Below are 23,594 nucleotides of genomic sequence, written 5' to 3'. Positions count from 1 at the left end.
TTGCCTTTAGTTTTTCTCAGCAATATTTGTGTGGTTTTCAGTGTACAGGTCTTTCCCATCTTTGTTAAGATTTATTCTATGGTGCTATTATAAATGGTATTTTCTTTTTCAGGTTTAATTAATTCGCTTTACTCTTCTTGTATAAAAACACTATGTGGTGGCCGTAGCTGGAGCCTGGGTCCTCCGCATGGAGACTCTGATGTGGGTCTTTACAAGATGGTCAGTGAATTCCTGACAGGGAGACTTTGTGAACACAGTCTCTTTCCAGAGTGTTGGGGTAAGGCAGCTGTAGGTCTTGGAGATGGCATCGAAGGTTGCTTTGGCAAAGTTGCCCCAGGTGACACTGCAGCCCCTGGCTGAGGTGTGGCAGTTGTCAACATCTGCCATCAGCAGCTTCGTGGGCATGGGGCTAAGACCATAGCGTGGGTCTGGGTGTGAGGAGGAAGCAGACCAGTGCATAGTTGCAGCATCCTGTCATCTTGCAAGGAATCTGCGGGGTATGCCAATATTGTTCCCCCAGGGGTCTCGCTGCACAGGACAGTGGAGAGCTTGGCCAGGATGATGGCCCCATGGATGGCAGTGGTCGCCTCCTTGAACACTTAACACCCAGACCAGCATGACTGTTACAGTCCTTGATGGCAGCAAGTACCCTGAACCTGATCCACTGGCCAGCACTGGTCTGCTTTCATACAGGCATAAGGGATGTCTGTGTCTCCAGGAAAAAGTCCTTGATCTCGGATGCCTTGATGGGCAGGAAGAAGAGTTAAATCTCTTCCAAGGACTTGATCTTCATGTCCTTGACCTGGGCAAAAACTGATAAATTGCTGGTTATAGGAGGGAAAGAAGGTTTTTGAAAGTTTGTGTTTTCTGGAGGGTTGGGGTTTTTTTTTGTTGTTGTTTTGTTTTTAATTGTTAACTGCCAGTGTCTACTCTCCTTCAGCATTCTTTTTCAACATTCTTTCTCAAGTTGTAGGTCATTGGTGTGGTTTTCAGTAAATTGTCCCCTTTGGTCTGACTCTGACAGGTATTGGAGGCACAGAGAAGGCATCAGAAGGAGAAATCTGGCATCATACCTACCTCGCCAACACCCTACACTTACAACAAGGTAGGGGAAGAGATACTTACCTGTACCCTTCAGGTGTAGCCCCTCTTCTCCTGTGGGGTGTTTGTGGTTCTTTGGGAATGAATTCTTTGGAATTCTAAGGGAATTCTTATCCCTTAATATTCCTGTCCAAAAGGCTGGCAACAGCCACACATGCAGAAGATTCCTTGGAATTCAGGTTTTTTTGTCTGATGAAATATGAAATAAGTTTCTTAACAATTGAGGTTTTGCAGCAGGAACCAAAGGCAGTGGTCACCTGTAGGTTATTTATTTGGATAGTTGTAGTCCACCGACCACATTTAAAAGACGTGGTTGTCTTGCTTTTTTTGAGGTGGAGGCCATTTCTGAGAACATTCCATGGCCATTTATGGTACTGTTCTTTCTTCCTGTAAAATACCCAACTTAGAACAGTGTCTACAACACAACAGCAAGTGTTCCTGGTCTTAAAGTTCTCAGTCTGTAGCCTGCACATCAAGCATCTCTGTTCTAAAACACAAGAGGGTTAGGGCCTCTTAAAGCAGGTCCTGGAGTTGCTGAGTAGATCAGAAAAAAAAACCGATGCTTCCTGGGGACTCATGGCTGAATATAGATGACAGAGAGGGACCTGAGGGTGGTAAAAAGGCAGTAGGTTGGCTCTTCTTGGGTCCCACACTTTGGGGCCCCACATGTTCCTATAGCACGTGCACACACGTACACACAGGCAAACATCAGAGAGAACACGCAGGCTCCTCTGCCACTCAGGACCCTGTGCTCTACCCTGTCACTGGCACAGTGTAACCAAGAACCCGAAACATCTCCTTTCATGAGTAACACTGGTCAGTCTCCAAGAAATCACTGCTCCACACCTTCTTGCCCTACAAACTCAAAATCATAGTCAGCTCTACCCTTATGTAGTGAAGGTTTGAGGGCTGTGCTGATTACAGCGTCAGAGTCAGAAACTGCTTCCCGCTTCTTGATGCACGCAGGAAGTGAGTGGTAGAAGCACTTAGAGGACGTTAATTTACTTGCGAAAATTTTCTCAGCATGAGTGCAATGGATTCTTGTATGATATATTATTTTCCAGTAGTATTTTTGTCTTCCTGTTCCATTTTGTGAACCCCTAGTGGTGCTCATGAATTAGCATGACATTCATAAAAATTACACACTGCAGATGAGTAGCCTGTTGGAATAATAAACAGCTCATATTACTTTTGAATGTGTATATATGTTAGTCTAGAGATAATCCTCTTTATATTGGCAACTAAGTCAACGCTGAATGCTACATTTGCAAATAATATTTTAACAAAAATCTGTAATAAGATGTAATTAAATTTTTAGAAGTTAAATAACTACATCAGTCTTAAAAAATAGTATCAGTTTCCTCATGTGGAAAGTGAGGGATTTGAACTATTTTTTTTTAAAAGATTTTATTTATTTATTAGAGAGAGAGAGAGCGAGCACAAGTAGGCAGAGTGGCAGGCAGAGGGAGAGGGAGAAGCAGGCTCCCCATTGAGCAGGGAGCCTGATGTGGGGCTCGATTCCAGGACCCTGGATCATGACCTGAACCGAAGGCAGGCGCTTAACCGACTGAGCAACCCAGGTGCCCCAATTTGAACTATTTTTAAGATTCCTTTCACCTCTATAATTTTTTTTTTTTTTAAGATTTCATTTATTTACTTGAGAGAGAGAAGGAGAGAGAGAGCATGAGTGGGATGAGGAGCAGAGACAGAAGCAGACTCCTTGCTGAGCAGGACCCCGGGATCATGACCTGAGCCAAAGGCAGATACTTAACCAACAGAGCCACCCAGGCACCTCACCTCTATAATTTTATTTATTTATTTTTTTTAAAGATTTTATTTATTTGACAGAGAGAGACACAGTGAGAGAGGGAACACAAGCAGGGGGAGTGGGAGAGGGAGAACAGGCTTCCTGCCAAGCAGGGAGCCTGATGCGGGGCTTGATCCCAGGACCCTGGGATCATGACCTGAGCTGAAGGCAGACGCTGAACGACTGAGCCACCCAGGCGCCCCAATTTGAACTATTTTTAAGATTCCTTTCACCTCTATAATTTTTTTTTTAAGATTTCATTTATTTACTTGAGAGAGAGGGAGAGAGAGAGCATGAGCCGGGTGAGGAGCAGAGGCAGAAGCAGACTCCTTGCTGAGCAGGACCCCGGGATCATGACCTGAGCCGAAGGCAGATACTTAACCAACTGAGCCACCCAGGCACCTCACCTCTATAATTTTATAATTATGTTCTGTAGCATGGGTCATGTCGTCTACAAATACCCATTAGTATGATGCAAAAACATGGGTGGGAGTACCTGAGACATCCCGTTTTCTAGGCTTCTATCAGCAGGACAAAGCTGTGGTATGGCGAGAGCATGTGGCCACAATGGTAGACTCCCTGGGCTGCCTTTCTCAGGCAGACACTGTTTTTATCCTGTGATGCAAGACAGGCTTGAACTGAAGCCTCTGAGGATCCAGTTTCTGAGGCAGGTAGAGCTGCATTTAACTAAATTAGGAGTCCTTTATTAATAACCATGCTGTGACTGTAGCCCATGAAGGCACCTAATACCTACAGACAAAATAGTTGGTGGCAGTTTTCTTTCTTTCATATCTTCTCCAAGAATGGTGTATGGTCCTGGAAATGGGTACAGCGAGTCATCTGTGGCCAAAGGAGTGCTTTTAGACCTCTTGTTCTTCCCTCTACTGCCTCTTCCTGATCTGTGTCAAACTGCTTTGGGCCTTTACAAAATGACTTATGCTGTATTATGGGGTCAGCCTACCTGTGTCTTAGCTGCTTTGTGCCTGCACCCTCAACCCTGCCCAGATTGACAGCGTACATGCTTCCCAACCAGCTGGCTTATATCTGTTACTTCTTTGGCTGGAGATGAAGTATCCTATACCTGTACCCAAGGATCAGCTAGTAGCTTGGGCCTGAGCAGTGAGAATAAAAGAGACTGTTTATTTCACCCTAGACTGGCCTTGTATGCTGGTGTGTATATATGTAGTGTTGGTGGCATAGAAAACCTATGATAGAAAGAAAGGTTGGTTCCCTTAAGACTTCCTGAAACTTTTCCAGTCTCTGTAAAGTGATTTTTGGAGATATCAGCCTGTGTATGTTAGGGGCTGTTTCTGGGCTGGTCCTGGGGGCTTTATTTTGGGGCTGTGCCTCTGCTGTAAGTGACTATTTTCATTTTCCTTTCAGAGCTGTGACTTGTGGTCCCTAGGGGTGATTATCTACGTGATGTTGTGCGGATATCCTCCTTTTTACTCCAAACACCACAGCCGAACTATCCCAAAGGATATGCGGAGAAAGATCATGACAGGCAGTTTTGAGTTCCCAGAAGAAGAGTGGAGCCAGATTTCAGAGATGGCCAAAGATGTTGTGAGGAAGTGAGTCTCCAGGCTGTGGGGTGGGGAGGCCAAGGAGGCCTTAAGGTGGTGGATCACAAGGGAAAATCTTTGGTTTCCCAGGCATGCTCCTTCTCATTGGCGCATCATAGAAATCTTATCCCTGGAGCCTGAGATGAGAGCTCTTCATGTCCACACCTTGGTGAAAATGGAGCTTTGCTCCCTCTTGTCGCATTCTTAGAATTTGTCCCCAGGGTTGCGAACCCAGGTGCCTTGGAGCATTAATTTAGGACCTTAAATGGTAAGCCCCATGGTGTGCCGTTCCTGCATGTTAGCCAGTCATATGGAGCAGACATGGCGTCAGGAACTGAACTCAGGCTAAGATGACAAGGACATTTTGGCTTTTCATTCCTTGGCTGCTGTGGGGGATAGGTGGCTGATTGTATGGGCCTCTAGCCTCCCCAACTGCTAAGACAGATTTAGAAGATTTAGTGCTAGTGAGTGGGTGAGGGAGAGTTGACAGTCAGAGTCCTTTGGTAGCTGAAGGACTAGGTAAGAAGTCAGACCTAAATTTGACGTATATTTGCTTTTCCTGCCCAGCTGTGTGGGAGTCTCAGCTGCCTGGGATTTGGGCACTCTTCTGGTATTCCTACTGCTTGGTGTTCACTGAGTCATTTTTCTCTTTTGGTTTCAGTTTCTTTATCAGTAATATGAAGATAAGCATCAAAGGGGGAGTGCCTGGGAGCTTTCTCCTGACAGTACAGCCATTTCTCTATGGAGATTACTCCTTTTCAATAGAGAGCTTGTCCTGTTGGTTAAGGATCTATGTATATAAAGACAGACTAGTTTCTATAATATACAAGTAAAAGTTTTTAGGAGGGTGGAGACAGTGTTTAAAGCATCACTTGTCTTCCCATGCTGTTTCCACACTGTATTCTCAGCTACTTAATCAAAACATCAATATCCTCTAAGTGGTTCTTTGTCAATTCTTTTTTTTTTTTTTTTTTAAGATTTAATTTATTTGACAGAAACACAGCGAGAGAGGGAACGCAAGCAGGGGGAGTGGGAGAGGAAGAAGCAGGCTTCCCGCCGAGCAGGAAGCCCGATGCAGGGCTCCATCCCAGGACCCTGGGATCATGACCTGAGCCGAAGGCAGACGCCCAACAACACAGCCACCCAGGCACCCTCTTTGTCAGTTCTATAGAATATATTTCCTGTCCCTAGAGCGATAATATCTTCTTTCAGCTTTGGGATTCTTTTCTAAATAATCATTTCTTCAGAATCTGAAGCTGTTTGTTCAGAATGATCCAGAAGGTTGCAGAGAACCTGAAAGAGCAAGTACACATGTTGTCCTGACTGACGTTTACAATGAGAGGATGTGTAGTTGGAAGGAGGGGCTAAAAAGCCCAGGGAACATGCTGAGGTGGGCCAAGAATTGCATCAGCATGGATGGACAAGATGTGAAGAAGTAGGATCAAAAAGCAGATGGTACAGAGAAATACATTCGGCTTAGAAGGAAATGCCATCCCCTTATCAGAGACTTTAGATTTTTTGGCTTTTGAATGTTTCTGGAATAAAGGGTTTATGTCCTGCCATATGGTGACATCTAACAGTTTTATCACAAGTAGCAACCTGGATTTTCATAACCACATGACCCCTCAACTAATTTTGTAGCCACTGTCAGCCAAAAGAGCACTTTGAGTCCCTTTTGGAAATTGGAGTCCACTGTCCTAAAAACATGGATGTGGAGATTCAAGTCTCAGGAACTATAAACTATATGTAGGCTTATTGAACCTAGAACTCAGTCTGAAGTATCACTGGGTTAAGCCTTATCCTACCATTTTTATCTCACTCTGTCTAGTGTAGAAAGGACTACCAAAGGACACAGTGCCTTCACCACTAGGGGTTAGGTACTAGATCCCCACTCCTGCCTACAAATGGAAAGCCTATGCTTGTAGGAGTTGGTAGAAAGTCAGAAGTTGGAGCTGTTTATATCAGACCCAGGAATTTCCTGGCCTTCTGGAAGCAACTATGCATGGCAGCCCTGTTGGCCTTTTCTCCACAGGCTCTTGAAGGTCAAACCAGAGGAAAGACTCACCATCGAGGGAGTATTGGACCACCCGTGGCTCAACTCGACTGAGGCCTTGGATAATGTGCTACCCTCTGCTCAACTGATGATGGATAAGGTTTTGAATGATACTTACTTTGTTCACCAAAAAGGCTGTGTTGAGAAGGAATGCTGGGACAAGGCTCAGGGAGGGGTCAAAGGCAGAGCAGAGAACTCAGTCTTTCCCAGAGAGACATCCCTGCTTTCCTGAAAATCAGGATCTGAAATAAAAGCTTCTTTGTGTAAAAGACCAGATCAAGGCCTGGTAAATATACACTAAGTGAAAACTCAAACCCTCCATATTTGTGCTTCGGTGTTGGGGGGCACAGAGTACTATGAGACAACCTCCCTTCCCCCGAGGGGCTTAAACAAGACTGGAAAGACCAATTTATGTGAAACAAGGAGGGAACATTTCAGACATCAGAGCTTTGCATGCTACATTTTCTACGAATGCTATGGGAATTCAGAAAAAAGAGAACATCTTTGAAGGGCTGTAATTAGGGAAGGGTTCCCAAAGAGAAGGCAAAACCCCTCATATTTATTAATTACTGCATGGCAGTTTTTAACCTATTCACATGTTTAGGCATGAGCTGCCTTAAAGAATTTGAGTAGACAACATACGTGGCCAAGTGCAGTGAGCAACAGGAACAAACAATTACAGACAGAAGTGCATCCATGGGGAAAACCACCAGGCTTCATTAATGGGAAGTCAGTGAAATACATGTGGCAGGGCCAGGCTTTGAAAGCACACAGGGGGACTTAAGTCTTAGTAGGACATAACTGAGAGGCCATTGTCAATTTTGGGGAAGAGATTCGCCACAAGGAAGGTATTTAGGGATGGTCAGCCAGACTTGCAGACTTGTCAACCTAAGACTTCTGCAGTAATTGACAAGCCCGGGAGCAGCTCTGGGAGCAGAGAAGTAGAGACAAGTGAATAGTTTCAATATATATATTTTTAAAGATTTTTTTTATTTATCTGATGGAGAGAGACACAGCGAGAGAGGGAACACAAGCAGGGGGAGTGGGAGAGGGAGAAGCAGGCTTCCTGCTGAGCAGGGAGCCTGATGTGGGGCTCGATCCCAGGAGCCTGGGGTCATGACCTGAGCCGAAGGCAGACGCTTAACGACTGAGCCACCCAGGCACCCCGGAAAAAAAAAATCTAAGACCTCCCTTAGTTTTGTTGGAGTATGGGAAAGAAAGCTGGAAGGAACAAAGTTCTCTGCCATCTCTGATTTGTGTGTGGTTCTCTTTCTGGTTTAAATATGCCTAGTAGTCCAGAATTGGTTTGATCAGTCCAAAATCCTAAGGGATTGCTTAGATCAGCACATGAGGGTTACAGTGTGGCTTTCCTCAAGATCTTGGAATTGAAGAAATAAGATTGCTTTCTAGAGTTACTGTAGAATTAGTATATAATTAAGCCAAATATGGATATGCAGAATCTTAATGAGAAAGAGTGGCCCCGAGGCCCATAAGGTGGAACTGCAAGGTGACAATATATTCCCATTTTTAAAGAAATTATGGGGTCATGATGTGAGTTGGCTAACTTTGTAGAAAAATGGCCACATATGCAGATGTTGAATAGTGTCCATCTAAGCCCTGCCTAGGAGATGGAGCCTGAGCTCCAATAGGGTATAGCCAGAGCCAGCGATTACAGTTCCTTTAAATGAGTTCAAACTCTACCTGATCTAATCACATGCTTAACAGGGAACTACTTTTTAAAATTGTCAAGTTTTATTGCTGAAATTAATACAGAGGTATGTATTTTTAGAAAGCATAATTTCCTTTTCATTCCTCTGCCTCAGTCTCACCCCTCAGAGATGAGGTCATCTCTGGCTAAGTGTATCCTTCCTAATCTTTTTCTGGGGAGACACACATATACTCACAGTTTGTCCTTTTTTAAAATATAAACATAGGATCATCTTGTTCTTAGAAAGCTTTCTGCTGATTATTTACCTGCCTTAATTGGTCTGCCCACAGTAAGAGCTCGCACTGGTCATAAAGACACAGGCTTCAAAAGTTCTAGACTCCATGACAATTATTTCTCATGGTAAATTAATTGACTTGTAGATGAGTTCCTGAGATCTACCTGCTTACCATGTGAAGTGCTTGGGGTTCTGAGCCATCGGGGCTGAAGTGACTGTCCACACCGTGGGGGCAGTGAATAAATGCCACTGTGGGGGGCTTCTTGGGCAGCAGCTTACCAGCCTTTTCCCTGATGTACATGAATGCCTCTCTTTACCCTTGCTCTTGCCAATGACTGTGAATATGACTCTTTTTAGTATTTCTTACTTGCATTTCTGTCCCTGTGCAGGGAGGAAGGGCCAGCTGTTGTATGGCCCTTGGTTTGCCTGGTATTCCCTGGGCTTGCTGATCCATGAAGAATGCTCTGGCTTATCAAAATTTGTGTCCTGCCAGCATAACAGTGAAATTGCCTTCTTAGTTCTTGGAGCTTGTCCTTCAGTTTCTTAGATTAGCTTTTTAGGTGCCCTGAAGTGAGTGTGAAAACTGATGATAGTGTTTACATTCAGGCGGTGGTTGCAGGAATCCAGCAGGCTCACGCGGAACAGTTGGCCAACATGAGAATCCAGGATCTGAAAGTCAGCCTCAAACCCCTGCACTCTGTGAACAACCCCATTCTGAGGAAGAGGAAATTACTCGGGTAACTGAGCTTATTCTGTGGATTTTCCTTCATGGCTGGTATGGCTGAGTGCAGGGTTCTGAAAGGTTAGCCAGGGGTTTGCCCTTTTGCTGCCTCTTAAGAGGGTGGAAAGGATAAGCCCTTTAAATAGCATCAGAAGTTGGAGACACTCTATAGTTAGTTAATTATCTGAAAAATGTGCTGCCTTATGTTTAGAGTTAACTTCTGCGGAGAGTTGGTTTCTGAGGTTTCACCTTGTTATTCCCTCTCTTCCAAACTTTTAAAGCACCAAGCCAAAGGACGGTGTTTATATCCATGACCGGGAGAATGGAGCCGAGGATTCAAATGTTGCCTTGGAAAAGCTCCGAGATGTGATTGCTCAGTGTATTCTCCCCCAGGCTGGTAAAGGTCACGCCATTTATGAATGTTCCGTGTGCATGCGTGCGTGCGTGCGTGCACATGATAGAAGGAGCAGTTTAATATGAGGTGGTCTTTCTGATCTTTGTGTTATAAGAAGATAAGTACATTATATAAATTATTCTCTGCCCACTAGAAAGAGAGGGCAGTGGGAACTCAGAAAGGTGGTAAGTTCTGCCCCTCCTTTGGTTTTCTGTGAAACCGCTAGTTGAGGTTTAATTACCAGTGTCTGGTGCAGCATGCAATTTTGTGTTTTCTTAGTTTGTTAATGAGGGCACAGGACAGAAGATGAAGAATGGAAAATGTGGACAGGGTCACGATCAGCTTGTGATCATGTGACTATCATTAACTTGTGAATATAAAGAGAGTACCTCCCAGAAGTTCAGAAGTGGCCCCTGCTGCTTTGTGTATCATGGCCAGAGTGTGACTTGTACATGTCTCCTTTTGAGTGAGAGCTTTCTTTTCGTATAGTCTCTCTTCACTCAGTGGGGTGTAATGGGCTCCTCTCAGCAGATGAATGAGATGCCTAAGTAGGAAGCCAGAAAACTGTCTAACTTCCTTAGGTTTTCAGAGAATTCACATAGTGCACTTCTCCTAAGCATGAGCTTAGGAGAAAGAAAGTGGTCCACTCAGCCTTGTTCTCCCTTCTTCTCTTGGTCTCTTAGATTAATCATGTGTTTTTGCTCAGCAGCAGAGTCTGACTCTGCCTACTTCCCATACCCTAGTGCTAAGTGCTAAGACCCCGGGGACATCAGAGGATTTGTGTGAGGCTGTCAGAGTAGAAGAGTGCAAAGCCCAGAAGCGACCTATATGTAATGTAGGGACTGGTAGTAACAACAGTGTCAAAAGTTTGCACCTTTACTCATCACTTCTCAATAAGTTGGAGATTGTGTCCTTCCATCTCTGACACTTAAAATCCCATGATGCCACTGGAAAACACAACTTCTTCATCTTTATCAACAGGAGAGAATGAAGATGAAAAGTTGAATGAAGTAATGCAGGAGGCTTGGAAGTATAACCGGGAATGCAAACTTCTAAGAGATACTCTGCAAAGCTTCAGCTGGAATGGTAGGAAAATACTTCTTCCTTTCTCCATGGATGCAGAGAAGTGATTATATGTAGAACATGGATGATCTCTGGGGGCTCAGCTGGGGCTGTTTTGAAGTGAGTGAGGCTAGAGAGTGAGTGGGGTATTATGGGACGGGGGTTACTCCTACATTAACTGCACAGGCATATCTGGACGTCTGGCCTTTCACTTGTTTTCCAGAATTCAGATAAACTGTGTGCTGCAGATTCAACCCTGCAGAGCCCCTGTCATACACCATATGGGTACCTTATTGGGTCCCTGTCAAGAATCTCACCTCCACACGTTTGGAGACTGACTTTTTTCTTTTTTGCATTTCAGGTCGTGGATTCACAGATAAAGTAGATCGACTAAAACTGGCAGAAATTGTGAAGCAAGTGATAGAAGAGCAAACCATGTCCCATGAATCCCAATAATGACGGCTTCAGACTTTTTTTTAACAATTTGAAAATTATTCTTTAATGTATAAAGTAATTTTTATGTAAATTAATAAATCATAATTTCATTTCCACATTACTTAAAGATGCGGTATAGATTTAGATACAGGACTTATTCATAGTATAGTTCATTTGTTTGTTTTTAAGAAAAGCTCAGTTCCTAGAGATATACTATTACTCTAGGACTGTTTTCTCATGTTTGTAAGATGACAGATGGTATCGTCAAACAAGATTGTTTTATTTGTAATAAAGTGTACAAAAACCATTTGCCAGTGGTAGACAAAGGACTGACTATACTGACCTGTTTAGTAAACAGTTGAATCAAGTACTGTGGAATCTGGTTTCACTTGCCCTGTGTATTTGCTTTCTGCACGATTGGTAGATTACCTCTGTTGCCAAAAAATTTTTGTGGATCCATACTGCAGACTGCCTGCTGGAACCCACAGGATGCCAACTCCCATGATGGAGGAGGCAGGGATCTGAGTCCTCATTTTTCTTGTCCCTGATTATTTCGAGAAAAGTGGTAACATTTCTTTTTTGCCATATCTTTTAAAAGGTATTGGTGTGTTTCTTAAATCTAATGGGATTTTGAGTTTATTCTTTTCATGCAGGACCAGAGCTTCATTCTGTTCATCTGAGGTCCCGCTCAGTCCTCTCCCCCCTTCCCCGCAGACCTCACCAAGCTCTGTTGCTTTTTCATCTTTTTCTCTGTTCTCCTGGCTCTTTTTATTGGATGATTTTTTTGAGAAAGTTACATATCATGTAAACTGAACTATTGGGTTAGCACCTAAGGTGGTCCAGTTTTTTTCTCTGAAAGCTGCCGTTTTACTGTCAAATGCTTTGGCCTGTGCTTAACATTGGCATCCCCAGGCTACATTTATTTTGTTCAGTACCCTTCATTTTCAGGAAGGGTGGTTTTGGCCCAGAGATCAGCTGTTTGAATAGAAAACAAGGCTGGATGCTTTTTTAGTTTTCTGTTGTGCACATGGGCTTCCATAAACCATTTTTATTTATTTATTTATTGTAGCAGTTTTTGGTGGATGCCTGTGTTGGTAAATAGAAGGGCTAGCAGGCGAATTCCAATTTACAGAGCAGAGGAAGACGATGTGTAGGCACAGTTCTTCACTTTCAACTCATCACATTCTCTTCAATCAAAATCGATCTCACAGAGCTCACTTACTTTGTAACTCTTCCACTTTGCTTAGCATGTCTTCAGGATGACATTTGGTTAGTATGCCCCATATGTATGTGACTGACTGGAAATGTAGGATAAAAACACAAAGTATTTTGTAAGAATTACCTTATTACATTAGGTAATAGATATTTTTTGAGGTAAGGCTCCCTAATCTTAGGTAATGAATAACTGTTGTAAATGGATACTGTGTAAGGAGAATTCAATACTTTTTTTTTTTTTTTTTTTTTAAGATTTTACTTGAGAGAGAGAGGGAGAGGGAGCACGAGCGGGGGGAGGGGCAGAGGGAGAAGCAGGCTTCCCTGCTGGGCAGGGAGCCTGATGCAAAGCTTGATCCCAGGACCCTGGAATCATGACCTGAGCCGAAGGCAGACGCTTAACCGACTGAGCCACCCAGGGGCCCGAGAATTTGATACCTTTAAACATGGCAAAATCTAAGAGTTAGGCAGCAGAGGAAAACAAAAGGTTTTCGTATTTACTGACCAGAAGACTTAGCTAAGAGTTGAATTAAGTGTTGAATCAAATTATTGTGTTTTAGTGAAATGCAGGCAGAAGTATTGGTTGGAGAGAGGAAGGCTGTAGTTAGCTTATGTTACTCTTTTTCTTCAGAGGAAACTTCTGGTATGCCCAGTCTACCATTCTCTTCTCAATTTGTTACTTAGGTGTCTTCCAAAGGCTCAGGATGATTTTTTTCCTTTGTGTGTGGTGAATTTTAGGCATGATCTAGGAGGACATCCAAAATAGTGCTTCCTGGGCACCTGGGTGGCTCAGTCGTTAAGTGTCTGCCTTTGGCTCAGGTCATGATCCCAGAGTCCTGAGATCAAGCTCCGCATTGGGTTCCCTGCTCAGCGGGAAGCCTGCTTCTCCCTCTCCCACTCCCCCTGCTTGTGTTCCCTCTTTTGCTGTCTCTCTCTCTGTCAAATAAAATCTTTAAAAACAAAACAAAACAAAAATAGTGCTTCCTTTAACTCAAAGCAGCAGTTGCCCATGTCTTAGTCTTATCAGGCTGAATTAATCTGGCCCCCAAAATAAACGCTATGTCCAGACATGTCCATATGAGAGTACCATGCTGGAAGTTTGTGAATGCCCTGGAGGATGGTCCAGTTGTTGTTGTAATAGAAAAGTGGGTCCTACTCTGGACTCTTGACAAAAACAGTAGTTCCCAAAGGACTCAGCACTGTTTGGTCTTCCAAGTGGAGTTTTATTTGGAGTTTGTAGGCTAGTAGCAAATTCTGCTTTGACATGCCAGTCAGGTTGACTAATAGGGCAAATTCCGCATGTAACTGGAAGTGAGACAAAATCATCCTCATCTTTTCCAGACTCTAAATGCCTACACCTGCAGGAAGTTCACATTATAAGAACAGTTCCTGTAGGCAGGAAGTTAAGAGTCTCCAGTTTTCCCACATGATTTGCTAACCCTCTGTTTAAAACCATTACTTATCACTCAAATGCCTATCAACTTCACATATAGATCGGCTTGATGTAAAACAATTTGTGTATCTTCATGGTTTTAATATATTGTATGAGCATAGGAGAATACCTGTCAGAAATTTATTGTTTGAAACATAAGAGGATAGCTTTTTAGCTTTTTTTTTTTTTTTTAAGATTTTATTTGAGAGAGAAAGAGAGTGCAAGCAGGGGGAAGAGCAGAAGGAGAGGGACAAGCAGACTCCGTGCTGAGCCCAACACAGGGCTGGATCCCATGACCCTGAGATCATGACCTGAGCAGAAACCAAGAGTCAGATGCTTAACTGAGCCATGCAGGCACCCCACTTTTTAGCTCTTCAAAGCCAAAAATAGATATGCTTTTTAGGGGCGCCTGGCTGGCTCAGCCGGTGGAGCCTGCGACTCTTGATGTCAGGGTTATGAGTTTCAAACCCCATAATAGGCATAGAGCTTACTTAAGAAATGAAAAATAATTAAAAAGATAGGACAGCTTTTAAAAAAAAGAGCTTGTTGTATTCATGGGAGAAAGAACAAATTGAAGGAATTATTGGTTAAAGAGTTTAAATGATATAAATCAGATTTTACGTGTGAATGCTTATGTGCATGTGTATTTTTTGAAGAAAATGTGTTTCAATTTGAGAATTGGAAAATTGGATATACTTATATTTTTATTTATTTAAAAAATAGAAGTGTTCTTTCATTATTGATTTATTTTATCCTACAAAATGACTTAACCTGATTTGCCCTGCCTGTTTGTGGTTAAAATAAGGGAAATACCTTAAATCTGTGATAATTTTCAAATTATATAATTTTGAGAGGCTTTCTCCTCTTATATAAAATACAAGAAGAAATCTAGCTAGAAATTACTTTTGCTATAAAATTTTTAATGGATTTGTGATATGACAGTACAAGTTCTATTGCCAGATGCTAATGATAAATTTTAAAATCTGTATTAGGAATTAAATATTATTGAGTTGATCTGCTCTCCTGCTCATAGCTGAGATCTTGTGGTACTGAACCATTCCTTTTTTTTTTTTTTAATTAATTTATTTGATAGAGCAAGTGTGAGTGGGCAGAGGGGCAGAAGCAGAGGGAGAGAGAGAATCTCAAGTGGTCTCCTCACTGAGCACAGAGCCTGACGCAGGGCTTGATCTCACAACCCTGAGATCATGACCTGAGCCAAAACCAGGAGTCAGGACGTTCAACCGACTGAGCCACCCAGGTGCCCCTGTACCATTCCTTTTTGAATTAGATAGGGTGTATCCCCATTTTTTAGTGTTACTTAGAGTCATATCCTTTATTTTAAAGGTTTTATATTGTAAATATTTGACTTGATATAAAATTACTTTTATGCAAGATAAAAGATGTACAGTCTTATTTTTTAGTTCATCATAGAATGTACAGGAGAATAACTGCAAGGAAAGTGGATAGTGTTTTTTTCCCCTTTGAAACTACTGCTAAAAACACCAGGAAATTGACACAAAACCAAATCCAAGGACTTATCCAGACATTACAGTTCAATTTTAGTTACAAGAGTGAAGAAATCTTTAAAAAAATATTATACAGTCCATTTTTTTCTTTATAATAATTTTTTTTTAAGATTTTATTTATTTATTTGACAGAGAGAGACAGCAAGAGAGGGAACACAAGCAAGGGGAGTGGGAGAGGGAGAAGCAGGCTTCCTGCTGAGCAGGGAGCCCAATGCGGGGCTTGATCCCAGGACCCTGGGATCATGACCTGAGCCGAAGGCAGACGCTTAACGACTGAGCCACCCAGGCGCCCCCATTTTTTATTTTCTTGATGAAATGGTAACTAGATACCTAATCAGAGTTTGTTTTTATGTTGGGGCAGTTGGGAGGAATTGAATGTTGATCCTAGTCACTTGTATACTTCCATGGTAAAACTAGGCTTTATTTCATTTATCACTTAATATGTGCATTAGGAAAACTTCATAGTAGGGAAAAGTTATGTTTACATACAGATACAAAATGTATAAACTCATCTCTCATGAACAAAGGCTGACAAAGGAGGGTTGGGCTGAGAAACAGTATCCTGAAAATTATGGAAATGAGGAAAGGAGGTAGTGGGCACAGAGAACATTGTCCTGCTCAGAGATCCCCAAAGAATCCCCGTCCCCTCCCCCTACCTCCTGCCAGAATGTTGGGTTTCAAAGAATGAGCAGATTAACGGATATCAGGAGTAGTGTGGCCTGGGCTGAGAATAAGGATAATTTAGGCAAATTGTGAGTTATAGTATTGTCTGAATCATTACAGTCTGCCTACGGGGCATATCTGTGAAGGTAAAGGGAACTTAGCCAAGGAACATTAGCGCTTCTGCTGTTGGAAGAAGTCATATGGTAAGGGAACTACCAAAGGCCAAGAGCTAATAGAAATACAGCCCCAAAGTCTGTATTACTCAAGAGCTGCACAGCAGCAACCCCTTAGGGAGCCGGCCTAGATCCGGGGCTAATACCTGACTCCCTGAGTCTCACCATGCCAGGGAGAGCTGTTGCTGTGGGACAGAGGCCACGCAACATCAACTGATCCACAACGGCCATGTCAATGGTAGCCTCTTCGAGACACTCCGCCTCTACACTGCCTTCGCTATGGAAAATCCAAGGGCCCTTGAAAGAGGGTAAGATAACGTTTCAGACTTGGGCTTGGCAAAAGAGGGACTTCAGACTGGGACCAGTGCCAGTATCTTCATGTGTCAGGTTGAGGATTGTGTTGCTGTTGGTGATTTTCCTGCCAAGCTTGTACTGTGACCCTGGATCTGTATATTACTCTTCTTATGAAACAGTCATCCCCAAGGGTCTGGCAGTCAAGGGAAGGGAAGACCCAGGGGAAAAGGCATCCTATATGCTATTAATGCAGGGCCAGAAACAGGTGATTCACCTGAAGGTGAAGAGAGACTATTTTGTGAATAACTTCCCAGTCTTCAGCTACCACAATGGGGTCCTGGGGCAAGAAACGCCTTTCATCTCGCATGACTGTCACTATGAAGGCTACATAGAAGGAGTCCCAGGTTCTTTTGTTTCCCTCAACACCTGTTCAGGCCTCAGGGGCATCCTGATTAAGGAGGGGAAACCCTATGGCATTGAGCCCATGGACACTTCAAAACGGTTTGAACACGTGTTGTACACCATGGCACACCAAGCTCGAGTCTCCTGTAGTGTCACCTCTGAAGGCAGCCAAGTGGTGTCCACCGGCCGGCAACAAGGGAGCAGGAAGCCTCGCAGTCTACAGGCACTGTCCTCCTTTTGGTCACACACCAAGTACGTGGAGATGTTTGTCGTGGTCAACAACCAGCGGTTCCAACTGTGGGGCAGTAACGTCAATGAGACAGTCCAGAGAGTAATGGACATCACTGCTCTGGCCAACATCTTCAGTCGGGAAATAAACACCGAGGTGGTGCTGGCTGGAATGGAGATTTGGACCGAGGGGGACCTCATAGAAGTCCCAGCGGACTTGCGAGTTACACTCAGGAATTTCAACAGCTGGAGACAGGAGAAGCTCTTCCATCGTGTGAAGCACGATGTTGCCCACATGATCGTGGGACATCATCCTGAAGAGGATGTGGGACACGCATTTCTCAATGGTGCCTGTTCAAGAGGCTTTGCAGCAGCTGTTGAAGCCTTCCATCATGAAGATGTCCTCCTGTTTGCAGCGCTCATGGTCCATGAGCTTGGGCACAACTTGGGTATTCAGCACGACCACTCGGCCTGCATTTGTAAAGATAAACGCTTTTGCCTCATGCATGAAAATATCACTAAAGAGAGTGGCTTCAGCAACTGCAGCTCTGACCACTTCTATCAGTTCCTCCGGGAACACAAAGGGGCCTGCCTATTTAACAAGCCTCGGCCCCGAGGTCGCCTGCGTAGGCAAGCCACGTGTGGGAATGGCGTGTTAGACTACAATGAGGAGTGTGACTGTGGACCTGACTGTGGGAACAACCCATGCTGTGACCAAACATGTAGGCTGAAGGAGCATGCAGAGTGTAGTGATGGACTATGCTGTTTTAATTGCCAGTTGAGACATAAGGGCTTCATGTGTCGTTCTGCTTTTGGAGAGTGTGACCTCCCAGAGTATTGTGATGGTACTTCTGGAGAATGCCCTAGAGACCACTATAAGCAAGATGGTACATCGTGTGATATAATTCACTATTGTTTAATGGGCCGGTGTAAGAACCCTGATACTCAGTGCATGGGTATATATGGGTTCCATGCAAGGTCAGCCCCAGAAGACTGTTATATTTCTATGAACACCAAAGGGAACCGGTTTGGAAACTGTGGCTTTGGGGCCTCACCTAGTTCAAAATATGTTAAGTGTTTTGATGAGAATATATTTTGTGGGAAACTTGTATGTACAAATATTAGACAGATACCAACAATCAAACGCCACCATACATTGATCCAGGTCCCTCATGAAAAAGACTTCTGCTGGAGCATGGATGCCTATAATGATACTGATATCCCTGATGACGGAGATGTGGACACTGGCACCCTTTGTGCCCCACACAAAGTCTGCGTGAATTACTCCTGCATTGATCGTGCTGTGTTCAAGTATGACTGTGAACCGAAAGAAATGTGTAATGGGAGAGGAGTTTGCAACGATTTAAGGCACTGCCATTGTGAGGAGGGCTATGCCCCCCCTGACTGCAAAGCTCCAGGAAATGGGGGTAGTGTGGACAGTGGTCCCCCCGGCAAATCACCTAATGAAAATCTAAGTGTAGGAGGAAGTGGCATTACTAGTAAACGTAAGAATGAAATGAACATTGTTGGCAAGGTAATTTTCATACTCCCCGCATTTCTTTTACTATTATTGTTGATTTTAATACTTTCCATTAGCCTTAGGGCTGGAATTGAGTCAATAGAGACGCCAGGAGGATCCTCAGAGGAGACCTCAGAGACCACGGAGACTACTGAGGACACACAGGACTTAGGAAATAAACCCGCGGATATTTCACAGATGGGTCCAGAGGAGGCTCCAAAGGAAGCCCCCCCACCGCAGGAGGAGCCCCCACCGCAGGAGGCCCCCCCACCGCAGGAGGCGCCCCCACCGCAGGAGGCGCCCCCACCGCAGGAGGCGCCCCTACCCCAGGAGGCCCCTCAACCACAGGAGGCCCCTCAACAACCGGAAGCGCCACCCCCGGAGGCCGCCCCACCCCCGGAGGCCCCCCCGCCCCCGGAGGCCCCCCCACCGCCGGAGGCCCCACCCGACCCGGAGGCCCCTCCGCCCCCGGAGGCCCCACCGCCCCCGGAGGCCCCACCGCCAGAAGTCCCAGGAGGGCCTGCACCATAAGAGGTAGCAGGTGAAGGACAGGAATAACCGAAGGCAGAGGAATAGTGGAGGAAGAAGCCAAATATATCAAATACCTCAAGCACTGAGTGGGAATGAGAGGCTCATAGAGGCAAAGGTGAAGTGAGAAATGATGGCTCCAGTGGCTCTAACTGGACTATGTAGTCTAGAGAAACACAGTAATCTGGGAGGAGGAAACCAGCTTTCAATATTTACTTTAGCAATTTGGTTATACATCGATGCATGAAATCATATACAAAATATTCTGTAGTATTGCCTTTTCTCATTTCATGAAAAAATTTTATTTAAGCTTTTCTCATGGATCATTGCATCAATATCCTGTATCACTTGGTTCAATTTCTGAGCTAAAATTATTTTTCAGGGCATACCATCTTCCATCTACATAGTTTCACACAATTGTATTATCTGTATCTATATTATTACTATCCCAGGATTATTCACACAAGTCACATCAATGCATTATTTTAGGAATGTTATCTACTGAGTACTCTAATTTACCATGACAGTTTCTATTAATGAAATAGAGGTAATTTAAAATAAATAAAGGCAATTTTTGCATGAAACATCACTTCAGACTCGATGCAGCCTAGTAATTGGGGCTTTTATATATTGGGGCTGTCTGGAAGAGGCTGCATCTGATTCAGGGATCCAGTGGAATGGGGCAGGGTGGACAACTGAGGCCAGTGGACACATACACAGTGTTGAATTCATGTTTGAGTTTTGCTTATTCTCTTGGTTTCTTAATTTCTATATTAAAGTTGATATTTTATCTACTGACAATTCATGGGAACCTCTCAAATTACAGGTAACAATACATAAACCTTGAGGTAACTGATCTGTCATGGTTTAAGGAAAGCCTACAGACAGGATATAAATCTATTTATAAATCTGTTGCAACAAAATGATACCAGTACATCAGATCCCCCAACTATTCAGAGTCTCTATTGCAGTATTTACATTTTATGTAATAATGTGCCTTAAAAAAAGAAACTGTTTCTCTTATTCATGATTTTTTTCCAAAACAGACACAATCTTTAATCATCTTTATTGTCACGTTAGCTGCTTTTATGACCCATGTCAACATCTAGTGGTGTTTTACAAAACAACTCAAGCATCAGAGAAAACAGTAGGCTACCTTTCCTAAGCACCGTGAGAGCTCTTTTCTTCTCCTTGGCTGCTAAGAGCATGAGAGCTGTGTAAGCTTGGAGTCTTGTGTTCTCCTAGCCTAACAAATCCAGCCAGAAAGGATTTTCTGAGAGTAAACAAATAACCTTTTTAAAAAGAAGAGAGGCACCTTTCTTCTGGTTGAGGGGCTTTCATCTTCCCTGTCCCTAAATCCCAGGTGTCACTTTCTGGCTGACTGGTCTTAGACATCGACCTTTACTTCCTCAGGCCTAGGTTTCTGCTTCAGTAAGATGGCCACACAAAGGACGCCTCTCACGGAATGGTTGAGAGATTAAGTTAGGTAACGTGTGTGCCGGTATTGAGTGCACTTCTTGGCATACAGCGGGTGCTCAGATCAACACTGAGAAGATCTAAACTCAACTGTGTCGATGGATCTACGATTGTATGAATTGTATGTTGTTCAGCAATGGTAAGATCTACCGCTACTGAGTCACAATACTGAACTTCCTTTATACCTATGGCATTCTGACCTATCATATATATGGTCATTTGCAAACACATTCTACTTCCCCTAATAAATTGAAAATCTCTGGATGTGAGGAGGAGTAAGATTTGGTTGATGTGGCAATCACTACCTTGGGCCCAGTTACGGGTAACTCCTTAGAGCCCCTTTCAAGACCATGGTGGCAATAAAGGCAATCCTGCTGCTTGGATCCTAAGTCAAGGATTCTAGCTTTCTCTCTCTTCTGACTGTATCCTCAGTCCTTAATGTGCAAATGGCTCAGGACAGGCCGACTTGCACATTGGAAGCATGCTGTCCAGCCCTGGTGCTTTTTACAGAAGCCTAATTTGACAGTGAAACTGACACATTCCACCTCTCCTCATTCGTTCGTTCATTCATTCATTCATTCATTCCACCACTTATGTATGAACTGTTGTACTAGTACTAGGGACGTGGTAGAAAATAAGACAAAGTCTATGATCCCATGAAAAGGAAAAAAAAAAAAATTACAAACCTGACACAAACAAAAAGATAACTACATGATGTGCCTGGTTGTAATATGTGCGATGGAACAGAATGAAGCAGTGCAAGGGGAACAAGAGTGAGGTTAGGGTGGAGTGCTATTTAGAGCCAGGGGTCAGAGAAGGGGAAGAGGAAATCAGGGAGAGGGAAGGCTAAGTGGAAGAGTCCGGAGATGGGAGCATGCTTGGCATGTTTGAAGATCAGCAAGGAGGTCACCATTATCTGGACAGAGTGGGCATTGTGGAGTGGCAGCTGAGGGCTGTGGGTGGAGACAGGTCACATGAAGACTTGGTAAGGATCGGTAAGGAATTATGTTTCTTTTTTCTTTTTTAAGATTTTATTTATTTATTTGAAAGAGAGAGAATGAGAGAGAGAGAGAGAGAGCACATGAGAGGGGAGAGGGTCAGAGGGAGAAGCAGACTCCCTGCTGAGCAGGGAGCCCTATGTGGGACTCGATCCCAGGACTCCAGGATCACGACCTGAGCCGAAGGCAGTCGCTTAACCAACTGAGCCACCCAGGTGCCTCAGGAATTATGTCTCTATTTCAGTGGAGATGGGAAGCACGGAAGGGTTTTAGCAAAGGAGTGACCAGAGTTGAGAAGTCCTGAAGGATCACTCCATCTGCCACATGATCCAAGAACAGGCAGGGGTAGGGCGATGGGCCATTGCATAAGCAGAGAATCCTTAGAGACCTTGTGATGTGCCAAGTGGGAGATGTTGGAAGCTTTTAGGAGGGTGGTTGAAGTGGTAGCGGTGAGAAGAGGCTAGAATCTGGGTATATTGTGAGGTAGAGCTCAAAGGATTTGCTGACAGAGCAGATGTAGCGTGTAAGAGGAAGGCGGCAAAGGAGGATTCCAGTAGCCCTGCCCTGAGCAACTGCAAGAACAGAGTTGCCATTCACTGAGGTGCAGATGAGTGTGGAAAGAGCAGGCGTTGGACGTGTTTAGCTTGAGATGCCTATTAAACCCCCACGTGGGCATGCCAGCTAGGCAGCAAGAAGACTGAGCCTGGAATTCAGGAGAGAAGTCAGCCACAGATGTCTATTTGAGAGTTGCCAGTCTGGAGATGATATCCAAGCCATGGGACCGGCTGCCACTGCCCAGGGAGCAGAGCCAGCAGCTAGAGAAAGGACCAGATACGAGGACTGGGTGAGGACTTAGCTCCAGGGCGTTCCATGTATAGGTGTTGATAAGATGAGGACTCAGGAAAGAAGTGGGAGAAGGAGTGGCTGGTATGTAGGGGTACCACCAGGAGAGAGCATTGTCCTGAAAACAAAGAAAGAAAGCGTTTCTAGAAGAGCCTTACACTACAAAGCCAGTCCATCTGCAAATTCTCTCGGCCCTACCTTAAACATATATCCAGAATGTGACCTCTTCTCACCACCGCCCCCGACCCCCACTCTCCAGCACACTGCAAGCCATCATCAACTCCCTCTTTTCTTCTCCAACTGCAGAAGTCTCTAACTGGTCTCTCTGCTTCCACTCTGGCTCTCCCAATAGCCTATTTTCTAACCAGTGAGCAGAGTGATTATTTTCAAAGGTAAGTCAGAACATTCCGATCATCTTTTAAGTGTTGCCAGTAGGTCCAAGGTGAGGACCGAGTGTTGATCATTTGATTTGACAACGGAGAGTTATTCACTGGTATCCTGGAGCAGAGCAGTTTGGATGGATAGGTGGGAATGAAAACTTATTCTACTGGAGTCAAAATGTAAAGGATGAGCCAAACAAACATCTGTGAGGGTGTTCAGTGTCATCGGGATTCAGAGAAATACAGATTATATAGCCACAAAGAGATGTTGCTACACACCCACAAGATTGGCTATACGAAACTGAAAATGCCAAGCATTGCTGTGGAACAGTAGAAGCTCTCTAAACCGCTTCAGAAACGTAAAGTGGCATGCCACTTTGAAATAACACTTTTAATTTTCTAGTTAAATTTTATTTTCTCAAGTACCCTATAACTTAGCTAGAAATTTCTGCTTATTTGCGTCATGTTACTGGACAATAATGGTCATAAGCACTCTTCATAATATTCCAAAAGAAAAGAACCCTGTGTTCACAGATAATACAATGAATGTTGTGACTGATCCACACAGAGAAAGACAAGTGTAGAACAATGTGGCAGGGAATGAACTATGGCGGCACGCAAACAGAGTAAGTGTAAACGTAAATACCACATGGAACAAAAGAGGCCACACTGCGTTTGTATGGATTCATAGGAAGTTAAGAGGTAAAATGGGAAGCACTCCCAAAATGTTAAAATAAGGTCCTCCAGAAATGCCCTCCTCCATAAAAACAGTTACAACACAGGCAAAAAGAGTCAAGGAGAGTGGTGACGGTGGCACAACATTATGAGAGAAAATATTAGTG

At 43.9% G+C, this 23,594-nt stretch overlaps 2 protein-coding genes across 7 annotated transcripts in view; both read left to right on the top strand.

The window, feature by feature from the left end:
• The window catches only part of MAPKAPK5 (MAPK activated protein kinase 5), a 35,590-nt gene extending 24,134 nt beyond the window's left edge, over positions 1-11,456 (top strand). For 4 of the 6 annotated variants that reach the window (XM_078060967.1, XM_036076619.2, XM_078060966.1 and 1 more), the window contains 7 exons: positions 1,025-1,105; positions 4,292-4,479; positions 6,503-6,623; positions 9,073-9,203; positions 9,469-9,590; positions 10,563-10,667; positions 11,005-11,456. In XM_078060967.1, the coding sequence (XP_077917093.1) occupies positions 1,025-1,105; positions 4,292-4,479; positions 6,503-6,623; positions 9,073-9,203; positions 9,469-9,590; positions 10,563-10,667; positions 11,005-11,099 (843 nt within the window). In that variant the 3' untranslated portion in view covers positions 11,100-11,456. The remainder of the gene's footprint in view (positions 1-1,024; positions 1,106-4,291; positions 4,480-6,502; positions 6,624-9,072; positions 9,204-9,468; positions 9,591-10,562; positions 10,668-11,004) is intronic. The other 2 variants (XM_078060968.1, XM_036076620.2) reach the window with 1 other exon arrangement.
• Positions 11,457-15,823: 4,367 nt separating this feature from the next.
• Positions 15,824-19,058, top strand: LOC144379758 (disintegrin and metalloproteinase domain-containing protein 1a-like). Its single transcript, XM_078060116.1, has one exon. The coding sequence runs from the start codon at positions 16,314-16,316 to the stop codon at positions 19,056-19,058; it is 2,745 nt and encodes a 914-aa protein (XP_077916242.1). The 5' UTR covers positions 15,824-16,313.
• Positions 19,059-23,594: the final 4,536 nt, after the last annotated feature.

This window comes from Halichoerus grypus, chromosome 13 (assembly GCF_964656455.1).
Source record: "Halichoerus grypus chromosome 13, mHalGry1.hap1.1, whole genome shotgun sequence".
NCBI lineage: Eukaryota > Metazoa > Chordata > Mammalia > Carnivora > Phocidae > Halichoerus > Halichoerus grypus.
Note: the sequence above shows the minus strand (reverse complement) of the source record. Positions and strands in the feature narration are given on the sequence as shown.